The 27,861-nt window shown below is 38.3% G+C and overlaps 3 protein-coding genes across 12 annotated transcripts in view; 1 reads left to right on the forward strand and 2 right to left on the reverse strand.

Annotated features, from left to right (window-relative positions):
* LOC128874327 (mucin-2) overlaps positions 1 to 9,749 on the reverse strand; it is a 15,095-nt gene extending 5,346 nt beyond the window's left edge. For 2 of the 4 annotated variants that reach the window (XM_054118968.1, XM_054118965.1), the window contains exons 1-3: positions 9,515 to 9,749; positions 4,001 to 4,139; positions 1,137 to 1,653 (exon numbers count right to left, since the gene is read on the reverse strand). In XM_054118968.1, the coding sequence (XP_053974943.1) occupies positions 1,137 to 1,653; positions 4,001 to 4,108 (625 nt within the window). In that variant the 5' untranslated portion in view covers positions 4,109 to 4,139; positions 9,515 to 9,749. Of the gene's footprint in view, positions 1 to 1,136; positions 1,654 to 1,728; positions 1,820 to 4,000; positions 4,140 to 9,514 lie in introns of all 4 variants that reach the window. The other 2 variants (XM_054118966.1, XM_054118969.1) reach the window with 2 other exon arrangements.
* A 410-nt stretch (positions 9,750 to 10,159) lies between these two features.
* Positions 10,160 to 24,925, reverse strand: LOC128874333 (chloride intracellular channel exc-4). 2 transcript variants are annotated; one of them, XM_054118984.1, is made up of 4 exons: positions 24,789 to 24,925; positions 12,611 to 12,916; positions 11,931 to 12,257; positions 10,160 to 11,515 (listed from the first exon to the last, which is right to left on the reverse strand). In XM_054118984.1, the coding sequence occupies exons 2-4, from the start codon at positions 12,857 to 12,859 to the stop codon at positions 11,435 to 11,437; spliced, it is 657 nt and encodes a 218-aa protein (XP_053974959.1). In that variant the 5' UTR covers positions 12,860 to 12,916; positions 24,789 to 24,925; the 3' UTR covers positions 10,160 to 11,434. The 2 variants fall into 2 exon arrangements, with proteins under 2 accessions (XP_053974959.1, XP_053974958.1); XM_054118983.1 differs by lacking the exon at positions 24,789 to 24,925 and adding an exon at positions 22,893 to 23,112.
* On the forward strand, positions 24,454 to 27,841 carry LOC128874330 (succinate--hydroxymethylglutarate CoA-transferase). 6 transcript variants are annotated; one of them, XR_008456631.1, is made up of 5 exons: positions 24,454 to 24,899; positions 26,841 to 26,974; positions 27,049 to 27,224; positions 27,525 to 27,636; positions 27,717 to 27,841. XR_008456631.1 is itself a non-coding variant. In XM_054118980.1 (3 exons), exons 2-3 carry the CDS (start codon positions 25,338 to 25,340, stop codon positions 26,563 to 26,565), a joined length of 1,125 nt encoding a protein of 374 aa, XP_053974955.1. In that variant the 5' UTR covers positions 24,454 to 24,899; positions 25,267 to 25,337; the 3' UTR covers positions 26,566 to 26,758. The 6 variants fall into 6 exon arrangements, 4 of the variants coding, with proteins under 4 accessions (XP_053974955.1, XP_053974953.1, XP_053974954.1 ...); XR_008456632.1 differs by having other exon boundaries at positions 26,841 to 26,949; positions 27,066 to 27,224; XM_054118980.1 differs by lacking the exons at positions 26,841 to 26,974; positions 27,049 to 27,224; positions 27,525 to 27,636; positions 27,717 to 27,841 and adding exons at positions 25,267 to 26,231; positions 26,335 to 26,758.
* The last annotated feature ends 20 nt before the right edge of the window (positions 27,842 to 27,861 follow it).

Consider the following 27,861-nt stretch of genomic DNA (forward strand, 5'->3'; position numbering starts at 1 on the left):
AGAGTAGAGTAGAGTAGAGTAGAATAGTAATAGAGTAGAGTAGAGTAAAGATGCATCGAGTCAAGTAGCTTAGTGTAGAGGTAGCGTAGAGTAGAGTACCGTCGAGTCGAGTAGTTTAGTGTAGAGTAGTGCCAAGTCGAGTAGCGTAGAATAGCGTACCGTAAAATATAGTCGAATAGAAGAACGTAGAGTAGAGTAGCATACCTTAAAGTAGAACCCCGAATATTTCTTGAAAAGGACATGTGGCTACGGTCGAAACGTTTCGTCCAAACAGTTTAATTTAGGTCTCCTTTGAAGATTGGATCGCAGATTTGCGAGCAAAAGGAATATCCAGTCTGATCGGCCGACTCGCGGGATGTATACGCCACAAGGTCACGACGCGTAGTCCAATCAGAAATAAAAACCGTTGCACGTGGAAGGAACCTGTTTTATTTGTGTACGAACGTGATGCACTCTACAACGCAATTGCCCGTTGCGTAAGCAAACGGCCGTGTATGTATCAAATTTATCTACGCAAATATGCTGCTGTAATGTTGCAACTACTCGCCGCCGGGTCTGCGGAAACGATTCGCCCCTTACCATTCCCGACGCACAGTTTCTCCAAGCTTTATTCGCCTACCGTTTACGCTGTTAAAACTGCATAGGTGAAACAATTCCGATTCGGATACAAAATTAGAATTCCGTAAAAATAAACTTTATATTTACAAAAGTGCTCTAGTCTACTCGTGTCTCATCTACTCTGATCTGCTGCGTTAACCTACTCTAATCTAATTTATTCTACACTGTTCTTGTCTCTTTTTGTCCACTCTGCTCTACTCTACGCTACTCGACATTGGTATGTCACGTAATCCCCGGAGGAACTAGCTCGCAAACCGTTGGAGTACCTCATTCAAAGGACGTGCGTTTCATTCGGATGCTTCTGCTAGTATCAACCATGAAGAACCGGCTCGTTAAAACCTCAAATAGCTTGGTTATACGAACCTCGATCATTGCACGAACACCCAGCCCCGTTTTCCCGCAATCATCGAGGTTCTATTATACTTTTACTTATGACCACACCAAGCAATCCTTGCCGTGACATCGAACTGATAATCCAATCGGACATGTCTGGTGCGGCCAATGTGTACAATGCATACCGCGATTGCCGGCAGGACTGCAGGCAACGTTCACGTTCAGCTCGAATCCAGGTGGCTCCTTCCCCGCGTTCTGGATGTGATTGGTGCAGTTGGCGTCCGCTGGGCCCGTGCAATCGTCGAAAAAGCTTCTGTTGGGGCAGGCAGCCGGCGCCGAGAAGGGGGTGGCAGGGTTAGCCGCGATTGGGGACGACGCCGATATCGTGTTCGCGCGTGTACAGCTGAGAGGGCAACGTCGCGTGGTGCCGATGTCCAGTGAGGCTGGTCTGTGTGCTCGCGTGTTGCTACTTGTCGCTGTGGTTCGTTGCGCCAGGCTCATAGCGCAGCAACGTTGCTGCGTTGCCAAGCTCGTTCGTTGCTGCTGTGGGTGTTGCTGCTGTGGGTGTTGCTGTGGCGACGGTTGCTGCTGCTGCTGCTGGAGCACGCCGCAGAGAGCAGCCGGTGGGAATGCGCCCGGAGACGGTCGTGACTCTTGGGTGGCGCGCAGGCTCCTCGCGCATGTCTCCCGATCGTGACTGTTCTGCAACGCACACATGCACCCGGGTCAGCCAATTTCCTCTCGTCGTCAACTCGTTCGCAGGCATTTCCCTACGACCGTTTTGCCGAACTTTACGGGAAACGTCTTCCCTCCTGGCCCTTCTGGACTTTCATAATAGCTGACTGTTGTTTCGGAACCTGGACGCTTCCTAGGGGATCGATGCAAGCTGCGTTAACCTTTTGCGGTCCAGCTGTACCTCCCGTGCATGGGCAATGTCTATCGTTCTGGTCCAACCGTGCTCGCGAAGCACGTCGACGTTTAACCCGTTCGCTGCCCTCGTGGGCAGAAATGGGCGTCGCTAGCGCGCTCTGGAGGGAGAATGGACTCCTCAGTTGAATTGAGTTTTGAATTTAACGGAAAATTTCTAACAGCCTACAGGGCGAGTCACTTAAGATTTATGCCTAAAGTATCTCCGTTACTTTTTATGATACGAAGAGAAAATTCTACACGATCATCATTCTTCTGTGAAACTTTCTACTAATATAATTTACTATCGTATTAACATCAGCCCGTAATCAAAAATAATGATACTGTTTTTTTCCCCTGCTTCACTCGTGCATAAAGTTTCATCGTAATCTGCGTGTTATTATCGCACGATGTTCTCTGTCAGATCGGGCGATTCCTCAGGGACTGAAATCTGAGAGCTTCTAGCGCGGAGCGTTATCGTCGCAAAAGATTAGATTATCGTTTAGTGCGTACAATCTGTGCTGATTAAGGAACGCCATCGCCAACGTTTCCGAGTGTTAAAAAGTAGAAAAATACAAACGTCCAACACACAGGAACGTAGATAGTACAGTACACACAAGGACGTACAGACCGATCGCGTTAAGTTGCCGTCGAATCAAATTCGCCGCACTGCCTCGAGATACAGTAAAGACTGGATAAGTGCAAGACAGGACTGACTGGATAAATGCAACATGACTATCCTCACCACTGACGGGGTTCCCCCTTGACGCTCTGCGAGCGAGCAGTGTAATATTAGGTTGTCCCGAAAGTTTCTTTCGCGAGTCGCGCTCAATTATTTGATGTGGTCGTGTTTATATAAATAGACAATCTAATTTCATAGATATTCATGTTGTAGCAGTAATGGAGCAAAATGAATCGTGCACGGATTCAGTAATGTAACATAAACATAAAACATAAAACATAAACTATTGTGCGTGTATTACTTATATTAATAAAGCGAAAGAAACTTTTGGGACAACCTAATATGATCCTAACCGATTGATACGCTTCTGCCGACAGCTTTATTTCCGCTGACCTCTTTCTCTTTCACTCTCTATCCTTTTCTACGTTCGACGCTCGACTCGAGCCAATTGTAAACACAGAAAAAAAACCTCGACTGGATACTGCAATGTTTGGGTCCCGAGTTTCTCGCGCCAGTCTTTACTGTATACGTATTTTTGTTATTGTCCGCCGTCTCACATCAAGAGTCTACCGCGCGACAATGAAAGTCAAAGAGAAACGTGAGAGTGATGAGAGCGAGTGACAATTGGAATCCATTGGCTTAAAAGTGAAATATTACAGGGATCGAACAACTACTTAAGTTTCTCATGTCTGTGATTTTATAACATCTTACTACTATGTATTGGCTGGAGCGAGCTGCCTAATCACTTTGCCCCTCCAGTTTGTAGACACTCGGCAACTTAACGTGGTCGGTCAGTAGATAGTATTAGGTTGGCCAAAAAGTTCGTTCGGATTTATAACGCACAAATAAACAGCGATTTTTCTTAAACAGAGAAATATACTCCGACTCTCGATTTAGGATTCTATTTCTATTATGTTTAGCTATAGAGAACTCATTCGCGAAACTGTTGCTCGTGAATCTACGACAAGGATTTTGAAAGAGGTCGTTTGACTCCGCTCGGTACGTTTAGTGTTAATAACCCTTCCAACTGCAGAGACAACAATCGCCACAAAAATCGAACAAACTTTCTGGCCAAGCTAATATGATACACACAGGTTCCACGCTCGTGCAACGGATGGGAAGGAAAGTTTGTGCCGTTAATTCGCAACGCGAGGGGTTATGATGCTCGTGTGTATATGCTGGTTAGTCGTTATCGTGCTGTTGCGTTTTCTTTTTTTTTTAGCGGTGACGGACGAGCGAAGAGAGCAGATCTTTGCAGACTGGTTACGAGCACACTCTGCACAATCGGGTAGCCATTCGCGGAGGACTCGATCCAACGAGTAGCGTGAACAATCTTCCAAGGTTCGGAGTGATCCGTGTTATCGCAGAATTAGGCTTTAGGACCCGCAACGCCACGGAAGTACTTGTCCTATTTTGGATCGAGTTTCCTGGAGCAACTTGGCGGGCAAAGAGCAGCTGTACCTGGGCAATGCACTGGGAGACGACGTGATCAGGGAGCGCAGGGAACTGCTGCTTCAGCTCATGGAACAGCTGCATGATAGCGATGTTAGAGCAATGGCACTCCCCCATCGTGGGCCCCCATCCTCCTGGCAAGGCCTACCTGCGAGTGCCAGGTTCTCTCGTTACATCGGTTCGTCCGATTCGTCGATACAGGGTGCTTTCCAATTGCAATATCCCTAAGCCTTTGACTATACAGGGCGAGGCATTTAAAACAGGCCGCCTGAATAATTCGCTTACTTTTAGCGATAGAAAAACATATACCCTGTATATGGCTGTTTACCATACACCTTGTACGTACACATGGCTTTTTACGTATAATTTTGTATTGTAAAAAAATTGTTTATTACCGCTAAACATCCAATAAAGAAAAAAAAACCTGTAACTTTCATAAAGACCGACTTAATGCATTATTCTTAACAAATTCGTAAAAAAAAATGCCTCATTTTCAACGTCCTTAATTGATCTCCGCTAATGAAGTCACGTTAATGCGCGTGATGTATACGTGTACCACGATTCGGTTGCACCAGGACGAACGTAGACGAACGAATCCCGAGTTGAAACACTGGAATCCGGCAAGATCGTCGACATTTTTGCGGTTTAATGGATAAACGATTTGGATACCCTCCAAATATGACGTTTCGCGCGGTTTCGTGTCGTTGCGCGTGAGTGTTTCAAATTATTCAACCACGGATGAACGGACGGACGGAGGACGCGATTAATGGAGACAATGTCGTGAGAAAATGAAAAGGAGAGGACCGTGGAACCTGCCGGGGCAAATCGTCCGACTTGTCGGATGATCCACTGAAACATTAGTAGGCGATCGTACGCGTTTACGCGCGTTCGCAATTATAGCAAAGGTCGCTGCACGTTCCTCGTGATACCTATCAAAAACTGGCCAATCATAAGGACTATTTTCAATGTTGTTTTACGTAGAAATTAATTAATATTCAATCCTTTATAACTTTAGTTTAAACAGATGCGTTTACTCGTCGTCTTAGTACATTAAAGTACGAATATTCCAAATCCTCAACATGATTTTTATTACAATGCATCCGTACACATAATCAAAGTCTCAACCTAATGGTCATTGCAATGCATAGATACGAACTTTAGCAGCCATGAAATTTTGTTTATTATGGTAGTCTCCCAATGATTATAATTATCAAATACATTTGTAATCTGTTAGAATATTAATAATAATAATAATAATAATAAGTAAAAATGTATGGCTACAAATTTTCGTATATACATACGTATACATATATGTACACAGGATGTCCGAAAAATGTTGGAGTTCCTTGAAAGGGGTGTTTGTGTATATTGTTTTGTTCTTACTGATTGCTATGGAAACTGTCTTGGGTACACCACTGTACGTATGCGAGATGTTCGTATCGTGTCTGGGCTAAATTTCAAAGGCCGACAACTCCGAAACACCCGGTAGGTTACGAAATTGGCACCGAGTAAAGAAACAGTGGACACCTGTGCCGCATGGCACGAGGAGTGCCACATAATTAGCCGGCACTGCGCGTGCCACGCTCCCACGCGTCCGCGCTGAGTTTGCAGGTGCACTCGCGTGTGTGAATTGCGTAAAATTACGATAAATCTCTCCGTTTTGTCGAAAGATCTATGAAAATCCAGTCGAATTATCTAATATACCGTCCACGCCCTTTCCAAGATCGCGCGATGATTCGTTTCGCAAGCTGATTATGGATTTCGGAATCGAACGTCAGCTCTGGAAATTTCAATGCGAGCTGACACTACGTTTACACTTGTAAATACAGTAAGACCCCGCTTAACGCGGGGGATGCGTTCCAATAAAATCCAGCGTAAAGTGCAAAGTGTAAAGTGTAAAGTGAAATTAGATTTAGATTAGAAAAATTTGTGCGTATACGGAGATTTTACTGTATCCTGTACTGTATACTGTATGTATATATTTTACTGATTATACTGAATCATTAAGTATAGTGCAGCAGGTGGCGGTTCGCGATCAGTTAGTCCTAAGATATCCTGTCACTTGATTTTCAATCTCTCCAACTCTTGCGTGTGCGCCAAGTCTGTAAAATTTTTGTTTTATTTTGTAACATTATTTGTTAAATTGTTTTTTATTGCATCAATTATAGACTCATCTATTGCTAATGTACATTTTTATTCATACAACATTCGTGAAAATCAAAAAAGTTCGAGCGAAGACGTCATATTTATACCGAGGAAGGTTCTTTCTCATTTGATATTTTTTTTTTTGTGACGAAGTCATCTAGTCGTTTGTCATTTATATATATAAAATAATATATAAATAAATACATTTCGTATATATATTCCGTGCATACTTTGCTGCGACAAAGGCAGACTGATGTGTATTTTCATATTGTACAATACGTGAACAATTGAACATCGGTAGTCCAGTTATTATACGTAATATCCTCATAGATTCCTTGCAAATCGTTCAGCGACCAAAACTCGAAACTTACGAGAAACGATACGCTATCGAATAAACAGGTCTGTATTTGAAGATACAATGCAACCGAAACCTCTCGAGTAACATCGTAGCATATTTTTTTTGTCGGAAGAAACTAACAATAAGTAAGAGGTTAGAAACTGTACTCGTGGAATTCGCATTTGGCGCAATGCCACGGGAGAGAATAAAGCGTTAGGTAAAATTAATAATTTGCTTCCCTCTTTCACCCGTTGCTTCGCACCTGGCAGTAGCGAGTGTCAGGTGAGCGAAGCATCAATCAGAGAGAAAACTGTTTATTGGCACGTTTACGAGACCATCCGGTTCGCCGAAAACGACAGCTCGAACAAGGTAGATGTCGATTTGTCGATGCTTTCTAAGGCTGATTTACAAATCATCTGGAGATCTTCGATTCTGAATTGACTTGCTGGGAAATTTGCAAGACTCGCTATTTTCTAAGGAGGATAATAATAAGCAAAATTTGATGGCTACCGAACCTCGATTATATGTATTGATTTTTGGAGCAGCTGATCCGCCGTTGTTTGGGTAGCGGATCAAATTCGCCGCACTGCCTCGAGATACAGTAAAGACTGGATAAGTGCAAGACAGGACTGACTGGATAAATGCGACATGGCTATCCTCACCACTGACGGGGTTCCCCCTTGACGCTCTGCGAGCGAGCAGTGTAATATTAGGTTGTCCCGAAAGTTTCTTTCGCGAGTTGCACTCAATTATTTGATGTGGTCGTGTTTATATAAATAGACAATCTAATTTCATAGATATTCATGTTGTAGCAGTAATGGAGCAAAATGAATCGTGCACGGATTCAGTAATGTAACATAAAAACATAAACTATTGTGCATGTATTACTTATATTAATAAAGCGAAAGAAACTTTTGGGACAACCTAATATGATCCTAACCGATTGATACGCTTCTGCCGACAGCTTTATTTCCGCTGACCTCTTTCTCTTTCACTCTCTATCCTTTTCTACGTTCGACGCTCGACTCGAGCCAATTGTAAACACAGAAAAAAAACCTCGACTGGATACTGCAATGTTTGGGTCCCGAGTTTCTCGCGCACCAGTCTTTACTGTATACGTATTATTGTTATTGTCCGCCGTCTCACATCAAGAGTCTACCGCGCGACAATGAAAGTCAAAGAGAAACGTGAGAGTGATGAGAGCGAGTGACAATTGGAATCCATTGGCTTAAAAGTGAAATATTACAGGGATCGAACAACTACTTAAGTTGGGTAGCGGCATGTTCCCAAAAGGTCACCCTTGATAATAATTAATAATGCACTTTGGGCTTATCATCACAGTTTTACCACTACTCTATATTAATAATTACCCGACTGCGGATTTTATGCATTTATGATATAAATTAATATAATAAACACATGGTAAACATAGCCAAAAGGTATATGCACTTATGCAAAATGAAATAACAATATTATTACAATAATTGTACAATATATATTTATCATATATTACGTACATTCTGTTTTATATATCATTTTACGTCATAAACGCATAAAATCTGCAGTCTAATTATTAATATATAAATATATTTTGAAAATAATAAAAAGGATATTTTATGATTTTTTACATTTTTCCAAACCTCAAAGATTTTTGGGCGACCCATAATTTAACACGTTTATTCCCACATCACCTATCTATGGATGACAGTGATTTTCACTGAAGAACTAAAAAAATTAATTCTGAAAATTACGCATTAAAGAAAATGAATCTAAATGAAATTCTAGAATTTTGATGCAGTTTCATAAATAAATGCCATAATAAGTATTTCATTCGTATGTAGTTTCCAATAGTTTAAATAATATTCAATTCTAACAGAAATTTTCAAGAATATTTGTCTTGCAGTCAATGTGTCAAGCTTCGATCCAGAGGAACAGAAGGTGAAGTTTAAGAAACACTGACCTAAAGCAATAAATTAGATTTTGCCTAACACGTGCATGAACCAACATCAGAAGCGTAATCGGTCGAGTCAATATATTACCCGGTTATGAATCAGTGTCTGTTCAAAGCTCCGGAATAAAAAATGCAAAGGAAAAAAGATTTAAATGCACGAAACACGCAGAATGCTTCTATCGGTGACAGAGGAGATTTTAAGAGAGGAACGAGAGTGTCGTTCGTCCGGACAGGCGAAAAAGGAAAAGCGGAATTCCAGCATGCCGGGAAGATATTTGTGTCATGAAATAACCCAGGAGACACAGCGTGGCTGTTTTCGTCTGCTCCTGGCAATGCAGGGAAAACCCAATTCCACGAGTATTTTCACTCTTTTGGAATAATTTTCACCGTTTCTTATTAATCCTTAAGGGGTTACACTACTTTGGTCATCTTTTGGTCGAGTTTAATGTCGAACGAAAATAAGGAACCAAGAATAATAATTGACGAGGAACGCAGCCCGCTAACGTTGAGCAGAGCTACAATAAGTTACGATCGGAGGCGAAAATAAACACTATTCTGAAAATAATGTTACTCTTTTCGCGTAGGAAACATCAGAATCGACTGCTAAGTAAACATCGCGGAAGCCAATCAGTGATAATCCAGCATTTTCGTACGATTCACCTTTCGATTCGATTTTTAGATATTAGAAAACATAATGTGCACAATCATTTTTAAGCGAAAAGAATATAATAAACAGAGGGAAGAAATGAAAAATGTTTGGAAATTAGGAAAAAGAATATATAGGAAAATTATTTAAACAAAACTGGATGCTAACATGTGTTAATCTAAATTAATTCGTTTCAAATAGTTTGTATCCATATTATCAGAATCAGCTTGAATATCGTAACTGATGCAACATATAATTTAAAATAAATCCGATGTTACGTTAAACATAAATATTTATTATTTCACTTTTCCCCTATCCTCGGAATCTGGCCCATGGAAAGTATTATTTTATTTTATTTTCCTTGGTTCACTAGGGAAAAAGGTTGCGCACCACTGCTTTAAATAGAAGAGAATCCCGGCTTCAAATCGTGTGGTTGAAACTCACCGGACGGCAACCATTGGAAATGTCCAACGAACGAGGAACGGTAACGCACACTTCGAACACTTAACGAAGACACTTTCGCAGACGGTGCAACTTTTTCCCACCTGTCGAGTATTCGAATTTCAACTGTCACTGTACGGTGACGCGATTAACAGTAACTTTTCTGTCGTTTTCGAAGGTTTCAAAGCACGAACAAGCGATGAGACCGTCCGTCGTGGCCACTGATCAGCTGTGCACTGCGTACTGAATCACGATGGTCAACAGAAAAACTATTTTTTTTTTTGACGTAATGTAAATTTCATAAAATCAATTCACCGTGTTACGATTATTTCATTTTAATTTATCATTCGGATATCTACGGAGATCTGCGCAAAAATATGCTTCTTTGAAGATCAAAATAAAAGAGACTCGATAGACAACGTAGTCAAGATGGCCGCTTGTACAAGTGCTTCCCTATTTATGAATGGAGACGCGTCGTAATAGTCGTGGTCACGAGGAAGGGGAAACCGCGTGCTATTTTAAATCTCCAACGAATGGATAGCGATGTCGTCGAGATAGATATATTCTTTTTCGCGTGCCGCAAGCTTCCACTGCATAATTTCGTGAATATTACCGGAGAAATTTTTGGAAATAAATCTGGGCGATGGATAGAAATATCAACGAACCCGAGGTTTATTGTAAACACTGGTATATTCATTTCTACGAGTATAAACCAAAGTAATACAATAATAGTAATAATATTTATGACAATAATAATAATAATAATAATAATAATATAATCACTAATACGAAATACCGAGTTTGTTAAATCGTTGGACTACGTTAATAGAAATAAGCACTATTTTCGGGACGATCGTTCTTCCACTTTAAAATCATCATTTACAATGTGGTTCATAACACCGAAGAATTACTTGTTAAATTTCTCTTAGCCACAGGACCATTTGTAAAGTTAAGAATTTTAAACGAAACGAACAACAATGAAACGAATTTAACTAAGAACTTTGTATCGTACTTAACATAGACCTTAGAAGAAACGTATGCACCAGGTCTTCTTTAAATCCTATTGTAAATTATGTTTGAAAAGATGTTTTCAGAAATTTTATTATTAGACGAAGTAGATCAGACTAGATTATTCCTTTCTGCTTAGATGGGGTGGTGTAACTAAGAAATCGAAGAAAATGTATACAGGGCCTTTAAAGAATAAGCATTGCGTCGTTTTATTGATTATAATATAGAAATGCACGCTAAATACAATTGCAGTTTTTAAAAAAAGGAGAAAAAAATAACAAATAATATATCAACGTATTCGGTAGATAATTTTAATTCGAATGCATACGTCCCTTTTGCTCGTCATAAGAAGATGGATGAAAAAAAACACCTAAACTTCCTCTTACAAAAATACGAGGTTTTGATCTAAAGTACATGTAAAAGATTAAAATGCCTTTTCTAATAATAATGCTACTCAAGTCAAAAGACTACGTAACGAAATTTATACGTAGCGTAAAGAAAGAAAAACAACGTAGAACGATAAGGATCTGAGGGGAAAAAATCATATAGTTCTCTGGACACGCATATACAGGTCATTTTTGAAAGCCTTAATAGTCGATAGTTTATCAAATATACGTAGCAAAAAGTGTTATATAAATCGGTATAACGGCGTCGACGTAATCGGAATCGAAATGATGGAATATTTTTAATAGAATGCTCGTGTGATTCCGAATACTTCTTATAAATAATGAATTCTTCCTAGACGGAGACGTCCGTTGGAACTAATAGTAAAAACGTTTACTGCGCCGTCGTGTTTACACCGGTCGTGTTTACACCGTTCGTGTTCGCGTTCGTGTACGTGTCTACACCGAATACCGACGATAATCTTTCCGAATCAAAGTAACGAGATCGTAGACCCGACGGCAGAGGTCCAGCCTAGTCGTCGTTGACCTCGATGGGGATACTGGTTGTGAATGTTGGAGTTTCCAGTTCTTCGTGTTTCTTCATTTTCATGCTCTGCAACGATAAGTGAAATTTCATTAAACCGAACTTAAAATCAACCGAATGAAACAATTGATATTACGAGCAATTATGTAACTTTTGTGTAGATTCTTTTCAAAAATAATTTGTTTACGTTTCTCTAATTACGCTAATTTACAGCCAAAATGTACATTCAATGCCATTATTTTTTTCTTATGTATTTTGGTCCGCTAAACTCGAAAATTGCAATGAAAATTTTTTCTATGAATAGGTTTTCGAGATACGGATTTTTGCATTTTTTTCCTGTTTTTTCTGAGATAGCTTCACATTTTAGATCATATAAGATTATATTATGGAGATGCTTCCATAAAAATGAATTCATTTAATAAAATTAGACAATTGCTAGTAACACTAATTGCCTTATTGTTTGATTTTCAATGAAATGTCTTACCTGTTGCAGCTTATAATGATTAATAATATCCTGGTCGGCCGGGCAACTTTGCAAAAAGGCATCCAGCCTGTACATGTGATGCATATACCGCCACAGATGCACCAAAGTTTCTGGGATCTCAAAGTCCGCGAAGTACTTGCCGGCAACCCTAATGTGTTGGAGCCGCGGCATCAACTCGCAGTCGAAGCAACACATTGTGTCGCCTGTGAGGAACCGCGTGCCTTTGCGGCCCAGATGCTCGTCGATTTTGCGCAGATGTGCCATTAGCGACGAGGATTTCGGATCTTTATCCTTGTCCTTCGCGTTCAGTAATAATAGTTTTAGTTTCTGGAAAAGAGAAATCACATACAATTAGAGACTAATAACGGGGATGTTGAAGGTAATGGTTAAATATAAATGGTGAAGGTTCTTTTAAGATAGAATTCTGCAGATGTCATACATATTTTCATACATGTCACAAATGCATAAAATCAAGAGTTAGAATTAGCTTGCTCATAAAGTGCAAAGAAAAAAATACCTTATTCTTTCCACAATACGTTATTAATATTTACTGCATTTCACATTCTGTATTAGAAACAAAGACTGTCGATAAATTGAAAAAGTCGGTAAATTTAGAATGTGTAGCTAGCGACAAGGAGAGAAAGTACAATAAGTTGAAGCAGCTCCGGTACTTAACGTACGCTGAACAAGTTTTCGACGAGGGTAGCCACTTCTTTGTCCTGCACGAAGAGATTGTGTCCACCGGGAATGTTTTTCATGATGTGCCGCTCGATTTTCTCGTTCTCCAATATCGCGTCACCGTTGTCGATTAAAATCGGCGGCGGAGTCGCTTGGAAGTTGGTGCGGAAGTCTGGCGGTGGTTTCTGCATGTCGACCGTGGTCACCTTGAGTGAGATAGTTTTTAGCTCGGCGAGAAGGTAGAGATCCATAAAGTACTCCTGGCAGAAGAGGCAGGCGCCTTTTCGTCGGCCATCGATGGTGGATGCCTGTGAACATAACGACAACGTCTAATTAATTCAAACTTGTTATTACTTAACACATTGGTCGTTGGTGACTGACATCACGGAATAGTTTAACAGAGGTGAACACAGATATTTACACTGTACCTAAATCGCTAACAAAGCTTCGATACATCGCCACAAAAAATATGTACTACAATACAGTCCAACCTGTTTTTGTACGGTAGATAAGGACCGCACAAACAAAATGACAAAAAAAAAAAAGAAATTAGAAATTTCATAAATAGCTATAATAAATAATTTTTCATTCGGTATTAAAGCAAATTTTTTTTATGCGATGAAAAGGGACAGCATAAAAAAAGTCTCACCAAGGAATCAACAATAAAACACGATACACTGTCGGGAAATTAAAACATATCTTCGTTTAAATTTGGATTAATGTGTATCTGAAAAAAAAATATAAATTTGCGTAAATATCCGCAGTCTAGTTGTAAGGTACAAATAATTTCCAAACCACAACGAAAACTCGTTAAAAAAAAAAACATTCATTTTTCTTAACTAAATTTAGAGAAAAAAGCTTTCGTGGTTGGGGTAAAGGAGATTGTTGAAACGGAATGAAAATAGAAACGACGTTCTCGGTGGAAGCTGGCGTGTTGCCGAGATTCAATTTACTCGTATTGCACCAATACTCGAGCTTCATCGAAGTATGCTTATGGCAATAGAAAAATGTTCGCAAAACAAGATTAAAAAGTTTCTCTTCAAACGATTCTCAAAGATTTGTGTGTTTTAAATTCTCCTAGGCAGAGTTACGCCACTTTAGTCGTTTCAAAAAATTGATCTTCTTTGCCTTAAAGTACTCCCCGTACACATATATACGAAAACGGTATGTCGCTAATTGATATAATTGTCGTTAACTATTGTCCACTCCTTAATGAAAAGTTCTGGCATTCGTTCCTCGGCGGTCAACGTATTTTTGCCTATAATACAAAAGGAAAGTAGCAGCAAATTGCCGAGAGCGCGCCCACTGGAGGGTTAATCGGTTAAACCCTTTCTTTTCACGACGATACGACACAGGAAAACGCGTACGTGTCGTTTCCAGTGAAAAAGAAAGCACGGTGCGTCATCGAGGGGAATAAATAAACCGTGACATCGGGAAAATGAGAGCGGAGCGAGTACTCCAGATAGTCCAAGCTTGCTCGATCAACTGGAGAAAACAGATACCGTTTCGTGTTCGACCAGTTAGGACTTACATACATATTAAGTGTTCTTCGCGATTCTTTTAACAGAGAAAAATTGTCATGTCACTTTTTTTCAATTAGTTTGAATACAACTCGGAGAAAATAAATATCAATTTTTTAAAATAACATCGACCAGAAATAAGTGAAATTTAATTCCAATAAAACGAAACTTGTTCGTACTTACAGTTTATTCTTGGAACGATTAGTTTCGAAAATAAAAATTGAGAAGCTAGAAGTTCGTTGGAAAAATTGAATTTCAAGAAAAAGATCTTCTAAGTTTTCAACTTTTATCTCTGAAACTAATCGTCGTATGAATATACTGTAAATATAAAAGAGTTCCGTCTTATCGTCTCCAATCAGCTGATATTTTTCTTTAAATTCACACCTCTCAGGTCTCTTAGAATTTCGAGCAAAAGTCGTCACGCAGTCGAAGGGTTAATAAATGCTTATACAAGCAAGAAGTTTGCTCGTGTCTGGTTTGGAAGCGATTTGGGAGAAGCGTGGTATTCTCAGTGACGATTATTTTGTTTTCAGTGACGTAAACGTGACCTCCAAGTTTGAAGAGCGATGCGAGAGCAAGTCATACCCAAGTGAAACAAGTATGTTTCTGTTGTGTCAAGCCCGACGACTTTTTGGTCAAGGCCAGATCGCGACAATTTTGTGCTTGGTCAGTTCCGTGTATGTTTTTCGAACACGATGTGTGACGGACCGAGGATGATTAATTGCTAGTATGCGACGCGCGACAAATTATGCGAGCACCGTGGCTGCGAAGTCGTATCAATAGAATAAACGTGGGAAGATTACTCTCGCTTAAAGTGCTATTTATACATTTCTCCGAATGATAAAAGGAGTCGTGGACGAGGATGAGAAAAATGTACTCTCCATGCCGTCTGATTTATTGTACACTCATTTGAATACAAGCATAAATTATGATGTAATAAGATGGTTGTTCCGTTAAAAAAAAATTAGAGCAACGGTATGTAGGTACATTACTGAAATGATTGGGTCTTGGTTAGGTATTAATTAAAGCGCATTTAATTATTATACATATATGTATTAAATATTTAAATGTATCAAATACACGCATGGAGATCGTAAAGATTCGACTACTATTTCAAAGAATTATTAATTGTTACTGATTTGTAAGGAATACGTTGACTGAGATCGATGCTGAAGGTTGCCAAAGGCACGTGGATTGCAACGCAGTGTACTTTCGTCTCGCTTGGTTCAATCGACTTTGGAAATCGGCAAAGGTATCCGTGTCATCAAATATCATCGTCGCGCGAAAAGCGCCGAGACGGTGGATCAAATGTCACGAAGACGCTCGAACGTCTTTCATCTTCGAACGCAAGTGATCTCGCGCTCCGCGCGCTCGCCTCTATCGCCTTCCTTTCTCTCTTGCGAAAGCTCGCAAATTCGTTTACCATCGACGTTCACGGTCTTTGTCGTGATTCAACGCGTCCAGTTTAACGATTAATCGTGGATCATATACAGGGTTGTCCTATTTTAGCTTGGACATTTTTTAGCAAAAAATGTTTCGGATAAAAGTTGTGTGGTTCTGAGGAGGGGCAGAAGATGGAGTTATCAATTCGATTGTAGATAGCGTCACTGATATTTCTTCACGGCGGCCATTTTTCTAAGTGCAAGTCAATTTTTTGGTTCTAACGAAAACTGTGACTAGTATCGAGACAATCTTCATTACCGACACTTTAGGAGAAGAAAAAATTGGAAATATTGGTTATTTTTAACCGACTTCGAAAAGGAGGAGATTACTCAATTCGACGTGTATATTTTTTTGTTCTGATCCAACAAAGCAGAAACCGCTGTTAAATGCATGCAAGCCAAATACAGATGCGTGGCTGGCAGTTGACCGAAGCAAATTCCTGATTTCTTCTGAAATAAGCATTTCTCCGTGCACCAGTGCACCTACACATGGGTTTCTCGTTTTAACCTGACCGAGGTACAGTTTCAGAAGAAACATAAAACGGTTTTCGAAACTTTGCACAGCTCGCCCGCGACGCACACGCCGTTCGAATAAGCGTGCGTAGGGTAAAAAAAAGAAAGAACGAAACTTGCGAACAGAACCAAATGAGAAGCAACGACTTGAAATAATATTTTGATTCTTTACGTATTTGACCGAAAGAATTATATTTTTAACTAAAGGCATGCTTTTTGTTGCGATTATCAACTAATTTTAATCTATACGATAAAGAAATGTATAATTTATCGGAACAAAGAAAGGAATAATTTATTGAAATTCATTCATAATTGTTTCTATTCAATTGACTGATTATATTTTGAATAGTATTATGGTAATAGTTAATATCGTTATATATAAAATCGTATGTATATAAACGCTAATAGTATAATCGCTGAATATACGAAATTATTTAAAGAAAGACTTTTGACAAATTAAATGATTGTAAACTCTCGTTCTAATAAATAAACTATATTTACTGCACTCTGATTATCGTTTAAATGCAGGTATAGGACATTTATTATTTTTAGGTGTAATTCTAGAAAACGAGTAGTAATAAAAGACGTCTGAATAAATATATAGTATAATTATATAGAGGATATTATGACTATATTCAATTTAGCTTTAACGATAACGGTGAGATAATGTAGTTCGTCGTTCGTAATAATATTCCAGAAGTGGTCAGTTTTGACGAAACGAGAAAGAAGGAAATAATGCAGATTGGACATGCGTCATTACACAAATTTCTATATAATGCTCAACCGCGTGCGGTAAATAAGTATGATAAATATGCGCGCATACAGTGATATCAGTGGTATAAAGTGATGAATACAGTTTCGTAACGCAGGTAGAGTATTTCTACTTAAAAGTATTGCACCTTTTCCTTTTTACTCGACTCTTGGAAAATCGCTTCATAGCCTCCTAGAGAACTCACGAACATCGTTTCGTCTCTCGTGGCAGCCGCTTGTTAATGACCTTAAAGAGGATTAAGCCACAACACAACATTCGATCGATTTTTTCTAACCACAGACGGTTGGGTTACATGATACTTTTCCTGTTACCGTCGTATGCCAACGATGAATATTCACTACTCGGCTATTTTTCGAAATACGATTAATATTACCGAAGCAATATAATTTTGTGCCATTAATATTGAAAACTTCGTAAAAGATGCGGATGTGTTGTCTATATAAGAAGTTATTAACATTGAAAAGTAAAATAAAAATACATTATGGATTATTAGAAGAGGATGAATACCCAGAGTTATTAATCGACGAATAATTCCTTAATTCTTTGTCTGATACTAACTTTCCTTATATCTTTTGTTTCGCAGTGTTTTTAATCTTCTATACCGTTGGGATAAAAAATATTGAAATAGAAAAATTGACGGGGAAAAATTTCTGTAAAATAAACCATTGTTTTTTTCAATATTTTGTTACAGTGTTACAGACCATTAAAATCTACATAAAGTTTTATACTGTTTTAAATCTCCCATGTTCCAGCGAAATTAGAACAACATGAAATATCAAAGATTCTTTGGAGGAATGTTTTAACTCCTAAAACTATATTTTATCACGAATGAAAAATAACACTGGGATTAGGTTCACTTCTGCGTCTAGTGGTTCTTGGCACTTTGAATACCGTTGTACAATTGGTTTCTATGAAAAACTGTTTTAGGACAGTAAAACAGTTCATTCCAGTAAAGTCCAAGTTTTCGTATAATTTTAACACGCAGTGTAGCAACGCCGAGTGCCGTATAAGTAGAATTCCTACGAAAGCATGAGATAGTAGGGGAAGATTCATTACACGAGATTTAATGGTAACTGGCCGACCTTGCACTCGGAAGGCGATCATGCGAGGTCTCCGTAAGTGTGTCAAACGGGATGAAACGACGGGGGAGCTCGAGCCGAGGTCCTCGAGATTCTACCGTTAAACGATGAACTCCTTTGCCTTCCGCTTTCCTTGCTCTTCTGGCTTTCTTTCCCCCTTGCTGCGTAAACATCGGCTATTTTCCCCCTTCCTCTTCTTACTCGCCGTCCCTTCCCCTCCCTTAACGTCCCCAATTGGGCTTACTTTGCATCTGCTCTTTGATACCGCGTTTGACAGTTGCACAACCACAAGCTTAACGGGCACGTTGCAATTAAAATTTAACGAGTACAATTTTAACCTACACATCGCTTTAACGCGATAGTCGCCGCGTCACCCAGAAATGGCTGACAGGACTTTTCACTAAAGAACTAAAAAAATATTAATTCCAAAAGTGAAGTAACAATGAAAATACGCTTGGGTAGGATTTGCGAATTAAATAGGTTACAAAATTAAATACAACGACGAATCTGTGATTATCTAATCTTTGACAGTCTCGAGAACAAATTTTAATTTGGTAGAAATTTTCACGAGTTTTATACTGGCAGCAAAACGTGTTAATACTGTTATTAGGCATCGGAAAAAATCGTGCTGCTATTTAAAACATAATTCAAATGCTCAAATTCAAATTCAAGTGCTTAAAATATAAATATATTATACGAATCGAATATATGTATTTATAGTGTGTTTTGTGTATGCAAAATTGAAAAGGTATGAAAATTGTGCCTTAAGAGGTTCACCTCGGAGGGACTGTACGAGATGATGTAAAATGGCCGTTTGATACGCAATTAAAGAAATACAGCGGTATTCGAAGCATGACAATCAGGAACACGGAACAGACTACACGCGGCCAATTATTATTTACAACCATAAAAGGTGTTCGAAATCCACTGAATTGTTCAAACAATAGGTGGCACAGAAATAGGTGGTATTATTACCTGGATAAAAATTTCGCATAACGAATGAAAGATAAGCTATAGATTCGCTACTTGTTGAATACCACAAGTTAATAGGAATATTCAAATAAAAATGCGTTCCATTTTGAACGAATATAATTTTATATACGAATATAGAAACAAAATTAATTAATTTTCTTACTCCAAAAGATAGCGAAATACATAGCCGTTATTAAAAATATACATTTTTAATAAAGTTACATCGCTCCAAATTATAACATAGAAAAGACTCAAATTACAGTACTTAAAATTGCATAAAAAATACAAATATTAATATAATAAAAAAAAGCCTTTGTATTTCACTAGAAGAACATATGATGATTACATAAAGAGAGATTCAAGTCGATTGATCGAAAATTCCCGAGGATAGAGTGCTCACCGATTTTGAAAATGCTGTTTCGAGAAGAACGCGTTTAACGTTTCTGTTACGCTGATCGCACGCCTCTACTTCTAGAGCTCAAAACTGCCCCTACACTTTCGATACCGATCTTTAATTAACGACATATCATTTTCGTATATATGGAGTACTTTAAGAAAAAAACTCGATTTTTCGTAACGACGAAAGTGGTATAACCTTTTAAGACTATTTGTTCCGTCAAGGTAGGAATAATTTCGAATGAACGTTGGTTTAGGTTTAGTGTTAATACTGTTTCCTTGTAACTCGTAACTGACACACAAGTATTAAAATGCAGACGAATAAATCCACCTGCAACCGCGATTCAAGTGTGGACTATAACAGGAGTGTTTACGAAGAATATTCTTGGCTTGGAATATCGTATTCTTTTGGATTTGTCGGCATCGAGCAGTAACGCGATAAGATTAGCGTCTGACAATGCGTCCAACGGCTTTAGTTCGATTAGGAGCGACACAAGCGAAACGGGTCGAGTCGATCGTCCGATTGGCGAAAGTTTTATCGGCAAACGCGTAATTGGACAATCGAGGGAAGCCTCTTTCCCTTTAAGGAGCAGTTTTCCAGGAAACGCACGGTGAAAGAGCCTTCTCGGAACCCGGGTCGTGTTTACCTTCGGTCGAATCTATCGCCACGAATCTGTGACGACAGAGATAGGACAAATTTTATTCGCACAACTAACTTTAACCTTTAAACTTGTAAGCTTCAATATGGATAATATGACATCAGAGAAATAAACAATTCATTTCATCAAAGTTAGGTTATTATTACCATTTTAATTGAATTTTAATTGATCTGTGAAGGATTCGCGTTAAATACAAAATTAAATTAAAAGGAACCATCAATCGTGAACAGTCGATTAATGATTAATGTAATCGTCATTCGCCACGAGCTATTAACGATCCATCGTAATCGCTTCAATAGTTACTTGATAGTTTACTTAATTCTTTGTTTGAATTTGAAAATATTTTAGGTACATTTTAAAGTGCATTCGGTAATTTCTTCAATTTATTTCGCAAGAAATATTTGAGATAGGGCGTTTTTATTTGAAACAATATTGTTCAATTCGTGGGAACGATGGACTAATCGTTTCCAAACTTGATATACGTTTACTATATTTACATGGCTCGAATATGAATTAAACAATTGGAATGATATCATTGTTTAAAGTATGTTTTTCACTACACAAAGCTGCACAAAAATTGGTATTGATAATCCACTAACTGTTTTTACTTATTCAACATACAGTTTTCATAGGATTGCAAGAAATGTACATCGCATCAACTGAATGAAACATTTGAAATAGAATAATAAAGGTAAACAAAATGTGGAACAGTTTTTAACCACAAAGCGTTAATCCCTCGATAAACGTTTATCTTTTAAACGACATTCGAAATTTGTTAAAAAATGTGTTTATAGATAATTTATCATCCGATGATATACTCGAAGAAATTTTCTTTGATGGTTAATCAACGTTATTACTGCAATTCTGATAGCTGCTTTTCTACGAAACTTTTCACATTGTTCTCAGAGCTTACGCGATAACATCACATCTCGTTGATGCGATGTACATTTCTTGCACATTCAAACTTTCTATAAAGGCATAAAAATCCGCAATCCACACATAACAGAACAAAGAATTTCTTATTTATAAAAAAATATTATGTCAAGGTATCTAAGATTATAATAATTATGTTTCACTAGTCAAGAAATTAATTCCGGTGTCGTTTCTCGATTTCTATAAAAAAAAAAAGTTTAGTTTCCGTTGAGACGGTTTTAGCATTGGCGACGAAGACACTGGCGCAACCTTACGGCGCGCTTATTTCCTTATCCTCGCCGCTTAACTATGTATAAATGGTTCTAATCTCGTTAAATTAATATATGGACGCGCAAATGCGTCGTCGTCATCTCGTTACGACTACCTTAAATAAATAAATGAAATAAAATGGTGATGTCAGAAGAAAACAGTCGAATACGGAGAGGAGTCAGCAACGAATCAAGCGATGACAAGCGCTCGACCGAAAAAGGAAAGAAGCATTAACGTAGCTGAACGTATCGCGCGAGATAAGAGTCGAGGGTTTCCTTCGTGTAAGTGGAAGCCAATGACGTAGAATAACGCGGCTTAGCAGAATCCAGGTATGCACGCGTGTGTATAATATATGTATATCTATCTCCGCGTTACGTTGGCTTTCCTCTTCGCGAAAAAAGTTTCCGTGTGTTCGGTAATGTTGTTATGCTTGCAATTAGTCATCGACAAATGTGAAGAAGGGCTCTCCCCAGTAAACACAATTCGCCATCATGTCTCCCTAAGACAAAGTCCAGCTCGTACATCGACGTCTCTTGTGTTCGATCGATCGGCGAATCGATCGAAAACGAGACCATGAAAATGGGCAAACGGAATCAAAAGACAGCTGGGGGATACGACTTGGACCTTGAACGGCAGAAAATAAACGAAATCTCATTTGAATAGTTAACGAGTGGCAGAGAAAGAAAGAAAAGAATAGGATTTAATATTTTCACAAGATGCAATATTCCTTTCCTTATTAAAATAGAAACTAATATTTGTCAGCTTATTTTGTATAAAATTGTACAAGATTAAGAATTTAATTAAATTTAGAAATTTAATTGCACCCTGTGGTGTAAATACAAAATTGATATTAAGTGATAATATGTATAGCTCTACTTTTTAGTTCATTTAAATCACTATGACTCTCGGTATGTCAAATACCGAAGAAGGCCAACATATAACGATTTATTCGTTTCAACGGTCGAATTATTATCCATCTATTAATACAATTAAGCTTCTGACTTATACAGTTTTAGTTTACCAATTGACCAAGTGCGGTAAACGCCCATGAGCGTTGAACGCGTACATATGCCCAACGCGTGAAAAAGTCTTCCGCAACAGCGTGCGTCTCGCTTGAAGTTATTCAGCAGTCAAAAGGTTAATCGCGAAATATTTCATTCCACAATTCGAATATCCAATTCGCATTTAACGAGTAACGGATCAAAGGTGTTTATCTCTCATTCGTTAATCGAAATATTCGTCTAGATAAGAATATCGCCGGTCACTGTCTAACGGTCGAGCAAATGGTCACCTAAAGCAGCTCCGCTATTGTTGAAACGGTGGACATGATGCACGCATGGACAGAGATGAGCAAAACTTTCGAATAGAAGATAAACAGCTTTCCGACTCGTTGAACAAAAGTTAAATTTGAAATGGTAGGATGAAATATTCAACGATGAAACGTCACGAATGAATAGTTACGGATTGGTTTTATTCGTTATCTGTTATTCGAGTAGAGTTTTGCTCATCTCTGCGCGCGGGTTGTCTTTGTCACTGGGAATTTGTCCTTTCGGCGGCGCTGGTGATGACCGAAAGAAGAAGACACGTCGAGAGGAAGAAGAGAGTGCAAGGAAGAAACGAGACCAGTCCAAGTCCCAGGTCCCAGGTCCCAGGTTCGTTCCACGTTCCACGCCCATATCGTGCACAGGAACGATCGCCTTTTCCCCTATCTCTCTCCTCGTCTTCGCTCTCCACGCGTGCCAGACTCACCTTGATGATCAGCTCGATCTCGGGCACGTCGCCGTTGCTGGTGCCGTTCTCGTGACTGTCGTCCGCCATCCTCGAATACGTTCTTCCGTAGCTATCGGGGGAAAGCCACTCTTTTTATCCTACACCGTAGTTTCACGAACGAACGGAACGCGGTTTTCCTTCCTCAACGATAAACTCCAACAGAACACGATGGAAGCTCGCGGAATACTGACGCAGCGCGTGCCGCGCCACGTTTACGACAATGGCGCCGACCTATCGACCAACTACCAAATCTATCTTTACACGCCGCGGTCGGTATATTAGCACAATATACCAATTGACCAAAATCGTGACTCAAGATTGGTGTTATTTCGCAAGACACAAAACTGTTCAGGAACTCAAAATGTTATTACCAGATTTAATAAACTCCACAATACACAATTGTTCAAAAACAACACAAGTCGCAAGAGCGAGGTGGAAATCTCCGTCCAGTCGAGACAGCCGGCACTCGAGTAATCACCCCGCGATCCAAAGCCGTAATACAGGGTGTCCCAAAAATGTTGTAATACCTAGAAAAGGGGTGGTTCGGGAGGTGATTTGAAACAACTTTTTCCTTTGCAAAAATGTCGGATGGCGCTTCGTTAAGGAGATATTAAGAGAAAACCCCGACCAATCAGAACGCGCGTATACCGTTGGAGCGGCCGCGTAGCGAAAGCTACGCGCTGAGCGGCCGCGTCAATGTCTTTCGATGCACGTCGAGTCGCTTGTTCGCGTACAAGCGCGGCCGTTTAGAACATAGCCTTCGTTGCCGCGGCCGCTCCAACGTTATACGCGCGCTCTGATTGGTCAGTGTTTTCCGTTAATATCTCCTCAACGAAACCTCGGACAACATTTTCGCTAAGGAAAAAGTTGTTTCAAATCACCTCCCAAACCACCCATTTCAACGTGTTACAACATTTTTGGGACACCCTGTATATGTATAAAGGCGCGGGTCGCTACCCCCTCTCGAAAACCAAAATTCGCGTACCTGGCGAATTTACCCCTAGGTTAGCCTGAGCGTCTCGGAAATCATTTCTGTGATTTTCCGCCCGCGGACCCTCACTCCGAGATATTTAGATCTCCGTCACGGGGTCAGTGCCGGCCCCAGGTTCGCCAATGTGTTCCTGTGCACGTAAAGGGATCGCCAGATTTTGCAAAAATAAGGCTCTAAACCCAAGGAAGAAGAGAATTTCATAAATCGCGTGATAACATTTTTGTATCGAGAAACCGACTTACACTAAACTTGCTCATTTTAAAAACCAATAAACTGTATTTATAATAAATATGTGGGTTTTATATTAATTCTCATACCTAATATACTCTGAAAATTTCATTCCCATATTTCAGCAATTGAGAATAAAGTAGGTACTTAGTTATTCGAATAGTTTTTAAAGAGAATGTTATAGATACATTGCAACCATTGGTAGATTACAAAAAGTACTAAACTATAATAAAAAATTATTTTCAAACATACAATCATATTGTCAATTATAGTCCTATTTAAACTTCCCGGTGTAAAAGAGCAACGCAAGATGGCCGACAAGGCTTCACTCCGGGTTCTGTTATATCCGGTCCCTATATTCCTATGTTCGTGACCCATTCGCGCTTGCATTCCTGCATTGTCCAACACTCGATAATAAAATACTTTCCTGCGCATCTACTTTACGCCCATGCGGTGCTCGATTGAGAATCGTTTCTTCGCTAGCGGTGCTTACATCTCTGTCTAGTACTGTCAAGAGTGTCAAGTTCAGTGCCGGTCTCGTCGTACCAATTTCAAACATGGCGTCGTTTTTATCAGATTACGAATGATGACAGTATGAAATAACCAACAATATTGTATTACAGTGAAACAATCATATGTAGCTTTATCATACTTACACGAAGAAGACGGATTCCAAAATGGATAGATCAATGATGTCTGAACAATCAGCTACCCAAATACAGACGGAAACTGTTTTAGAGACGGATGTCACTGATTCTGGATCTCAGGTATGCTCGATCACGACTACGTCATTATTTTGATACGACAGTAAATATTTGAGGCAAATTTGCTTTTTTTGTATTCCGATATTTATGAAATATTACGCGAAACTGTTTGTACAAGGTGTTGCATCAAAGCTTTTTGAAGTTTTATGGTGAATTGAGTTATCAATTGTCGTGTAATTGAACGCAAATTTTGTGGTTTTGTGGAAGTAACACCGAGTTACTTGTGAAAATAAAAACAATTGTTGTGTATTGAAAGCATATAAATTACACGCCATGATTGCTTTCTTATCAGAGTGTATAATAAAAACAAGACCTTTGTTAAGTGGGTGTAATATCAAGAATCAAAGAAATTTCTGTACAACTGTCGAAGATTGTAGGTCACCTTTGGCTGGTATCCGTGTTCTGGACTTAACACGAATTGTCGCTGGACCCTATTGTACCATGATTCTTGGTGATCTCGGTGCTGAGATCTTGAAAATTGAAAGACCAGGTAGCGGGGATGAAGCACGAAAGTGGGGACCACCATTCATTGAGGGAACACAAGAATCAACTTATTTTCTTAGCGTTAATAGAAACAAGAAGAGTATATGTATTGACTTGAAAAGAGGTAAAGATATAATTTATGAACTAGCAAAGAAGTCTGATGTTTTGGTAGAGAATTATGTTCCTGGAAAGTTGAAACAGCTGGCTTTAGGATACGAAGACATTTCCAAGGTAGCACCACATCTTATATATTGTTCTTTGACTGGATATGGATACGAAGGTCCTTATGCAAATAGACCAGGATACGATGTGATTGCTGCTTCTGTAGGAGGTTTGATGCACATAACGGGTCCAAAAGATGGTCCTCCCTGTAAAGTTGGAGTAGCAGTAACCGATTTAGCAACAGGTTTATATGCTCATGGAGCTATAGTAACAGCATTATATCAAAGAACAAGAACCAATAAGGGACAATGGATTCAATGTAATTTATTAGCAACCCAAGTTGCCAGCTTAATAAATATTGGTTCGAATTATATAAATGCTAAGAAAGAAGCAGTAAGATGGGGTTCTGAACATGAAAGTATCGTACCTTATGAAGCCTTTCCAACAAAAGATGGATATATGACTGTTGGAACAGGAAGTAATGCACAATTTGTAGAACTAATTAAAAGAATGGAGTTACCAGATTTGTTTGAAAATGATAAATTTAAAAATAATACTGCTAGAGTGGAAAACAGAGATGAATTGTTACAAATTCTTAGAAGAGAATTTAAAAAAAAAAGTAACAAAGAATGGGCAGTCGTATTCAATGGATCTTCATTTCCCTATGGTCCGATAAATACATTAGGACAGGTATAGATTAATAAATGTTTAGTTAATAAATTTTAGTCCAACTGAAACTCAGTGGCGTTCCTATATCTCACTGGCTTGGAATCTACACAAAGAAATTTTATAGGTATTCGATGATCCTCATGTGAAGCACACAAAAATGGTACAAGAAATGGAACATTCCACAGGGAAGAAAATAAAAGTTGTTGGCCCTCCTGTAACCTATAGTTATGCTTCAAACAAAGTTAGATTAGCACCTCCTATGTTGGGGCAACATACCGAAGAAATATTAAGAAATATTTTAAATTATTCTGACAATAAAGTACAAATGTTGAAGAAAACTAATGTTGTGCAATAGAAAATATTATTTTCAAGAAGTATATTACTTACAATATAAACCTTATCAATAAATTAAGAATTATATATATCATAGATATAAATATTAATGAAACATAATTTTGTTACAGAACAATTTTATTATATGTACTTATTATATTAAGAAATAATTTATATATCCCGTTAGAAAGTGAATAAATATTTTTTTAAACATATATATGTAGTTCATTACAATGTCACTCATTAACTTATGAATATAAAAGACAGTAGTTATGTTGCTATTTTTTATGTTTTCAGGATGTACCAACTGTTCGATTACGACTCAGAAAACCAAAACCTAATAAAAAGGTCCAGTGGACTCAGGGTACTGTGGATAATGAACATATGAATAAAAAGAAGTCTAAATGTAAACTTTCATTCAATATAACTTAGTATGCTATACATATATAAATTCAACAGTTCATTTTCAATATAATCATTTTTTTGGTTTATTATTTACATACAGTCTACGTAATATTTTAGGTTGCTGCATTTATGAAAAACCACGGACTTTTGGTGAAAGTAGTTCCGAAGATAGCGACGACGAATGTGAACATTGTCATGGACACAAGGATATTCATAAAAAAATTATGCCGCACAATGCAGAGACTTCTAAAGAAGAAGGGATTCCTCCTAGTTCTGGTAATTTTGATGAATAAAAGCAGTATGTCAGGAGATACTATGTATATAATTTGAATAATGTATAAAAGTATACCTAAATTAATAAATGAAATAAAAGTCATTTTAGTCTTAGAAAATTAGTTTCATTTTTATTCCTCGTATTAACACGGTCCATAATGTTATTATTATGGTAGAAATTCTGTTATTAAAAAGGTCAGTAATTAAACACAAAACATTACACATAAACATATCAAACTTGATCTAAGACTAAAATGAGTTTTAATACCTGCATCCTTAAAATGTTTGTATATCTTTTTACAGAATCAATAGTAAAAGCATCTACATAAATACACTCGTGTCGTACTTTTTCCAAATGAAGGAGGCGTTATTTATATATTTCTTGTGTCGATGTTATTTAAGAGATGGAGAATAGGTATGCAATCCAACATTCACATTAGTTTTTTCTGCATAGAATGTTTAATAAGAAGTATGATATTAAATTTTAATTTTCAGAGAATTTGAATTACCAATGGATATATTACAATTTTTAATACAAACATAATATCGGGATTGAGATCTTTACATAAGTACTACCAGTCAGATTTGCGGTATTTATATTCTCGATAAAAAGAATATTGGTAGGACATATCATTATTAT

The sequence above is a fragment of the Hylaeus volcanicus genome, chromosome 3 (genome assembly GCF_026283585.1).
Source record: "Hylaeus volcanicus isolate JK05 chromosome 3, UHH_iyHylVolc1.0_haploid, whole genome shotgun sequence".
Classification (NCBI taxonomy): domain Eukaryota; kingdom Metazoa; phylum Arthropoda; class Insecta; order Hymenoptera; family Colletidae; genus Hylaeus; species Hylaeus volcanicus.

Excerpts from the sequence above, each read along its gene's own strand:
- LOC128874333 (XM_054118983.1), bottom strand. The coding sequence starts at position 22,961 with ATGGCGGACGACAGTCACGAGAACGGCACCAGCAACGGCGACGTGCCC. Across the intron at positions 12,258-12,610 it reads TCGTCGAAAACTTGTTCAGC|AAACTAAAACTATTATTACT; the intron begins GTACGTTAAGTA and ends TCTCTTTTCCAG. Across the intron at positions 11,516-11,930 it reads ATCATTATAAGCTGCAACAG|AGCATGAAAATGAAGAAACA; the intron begins GTAAGACATTTC and ends TTATCGTTGCAG.
- LOC128874330 (XM_054118977.1), top strand. The coding sequence starts at position 25,170 with ATGATTGCTTTCTTATCAGAGTGTATAATAAAAACAAGACCTTTGTTA. Across the intron at positions 26,232-26,334 it reads CGATAAATACATTAGGACAG|GTATTCGATGATCCTCATGT; the intron begins GTATAGATTAAT and ends GAAATTTTATAG.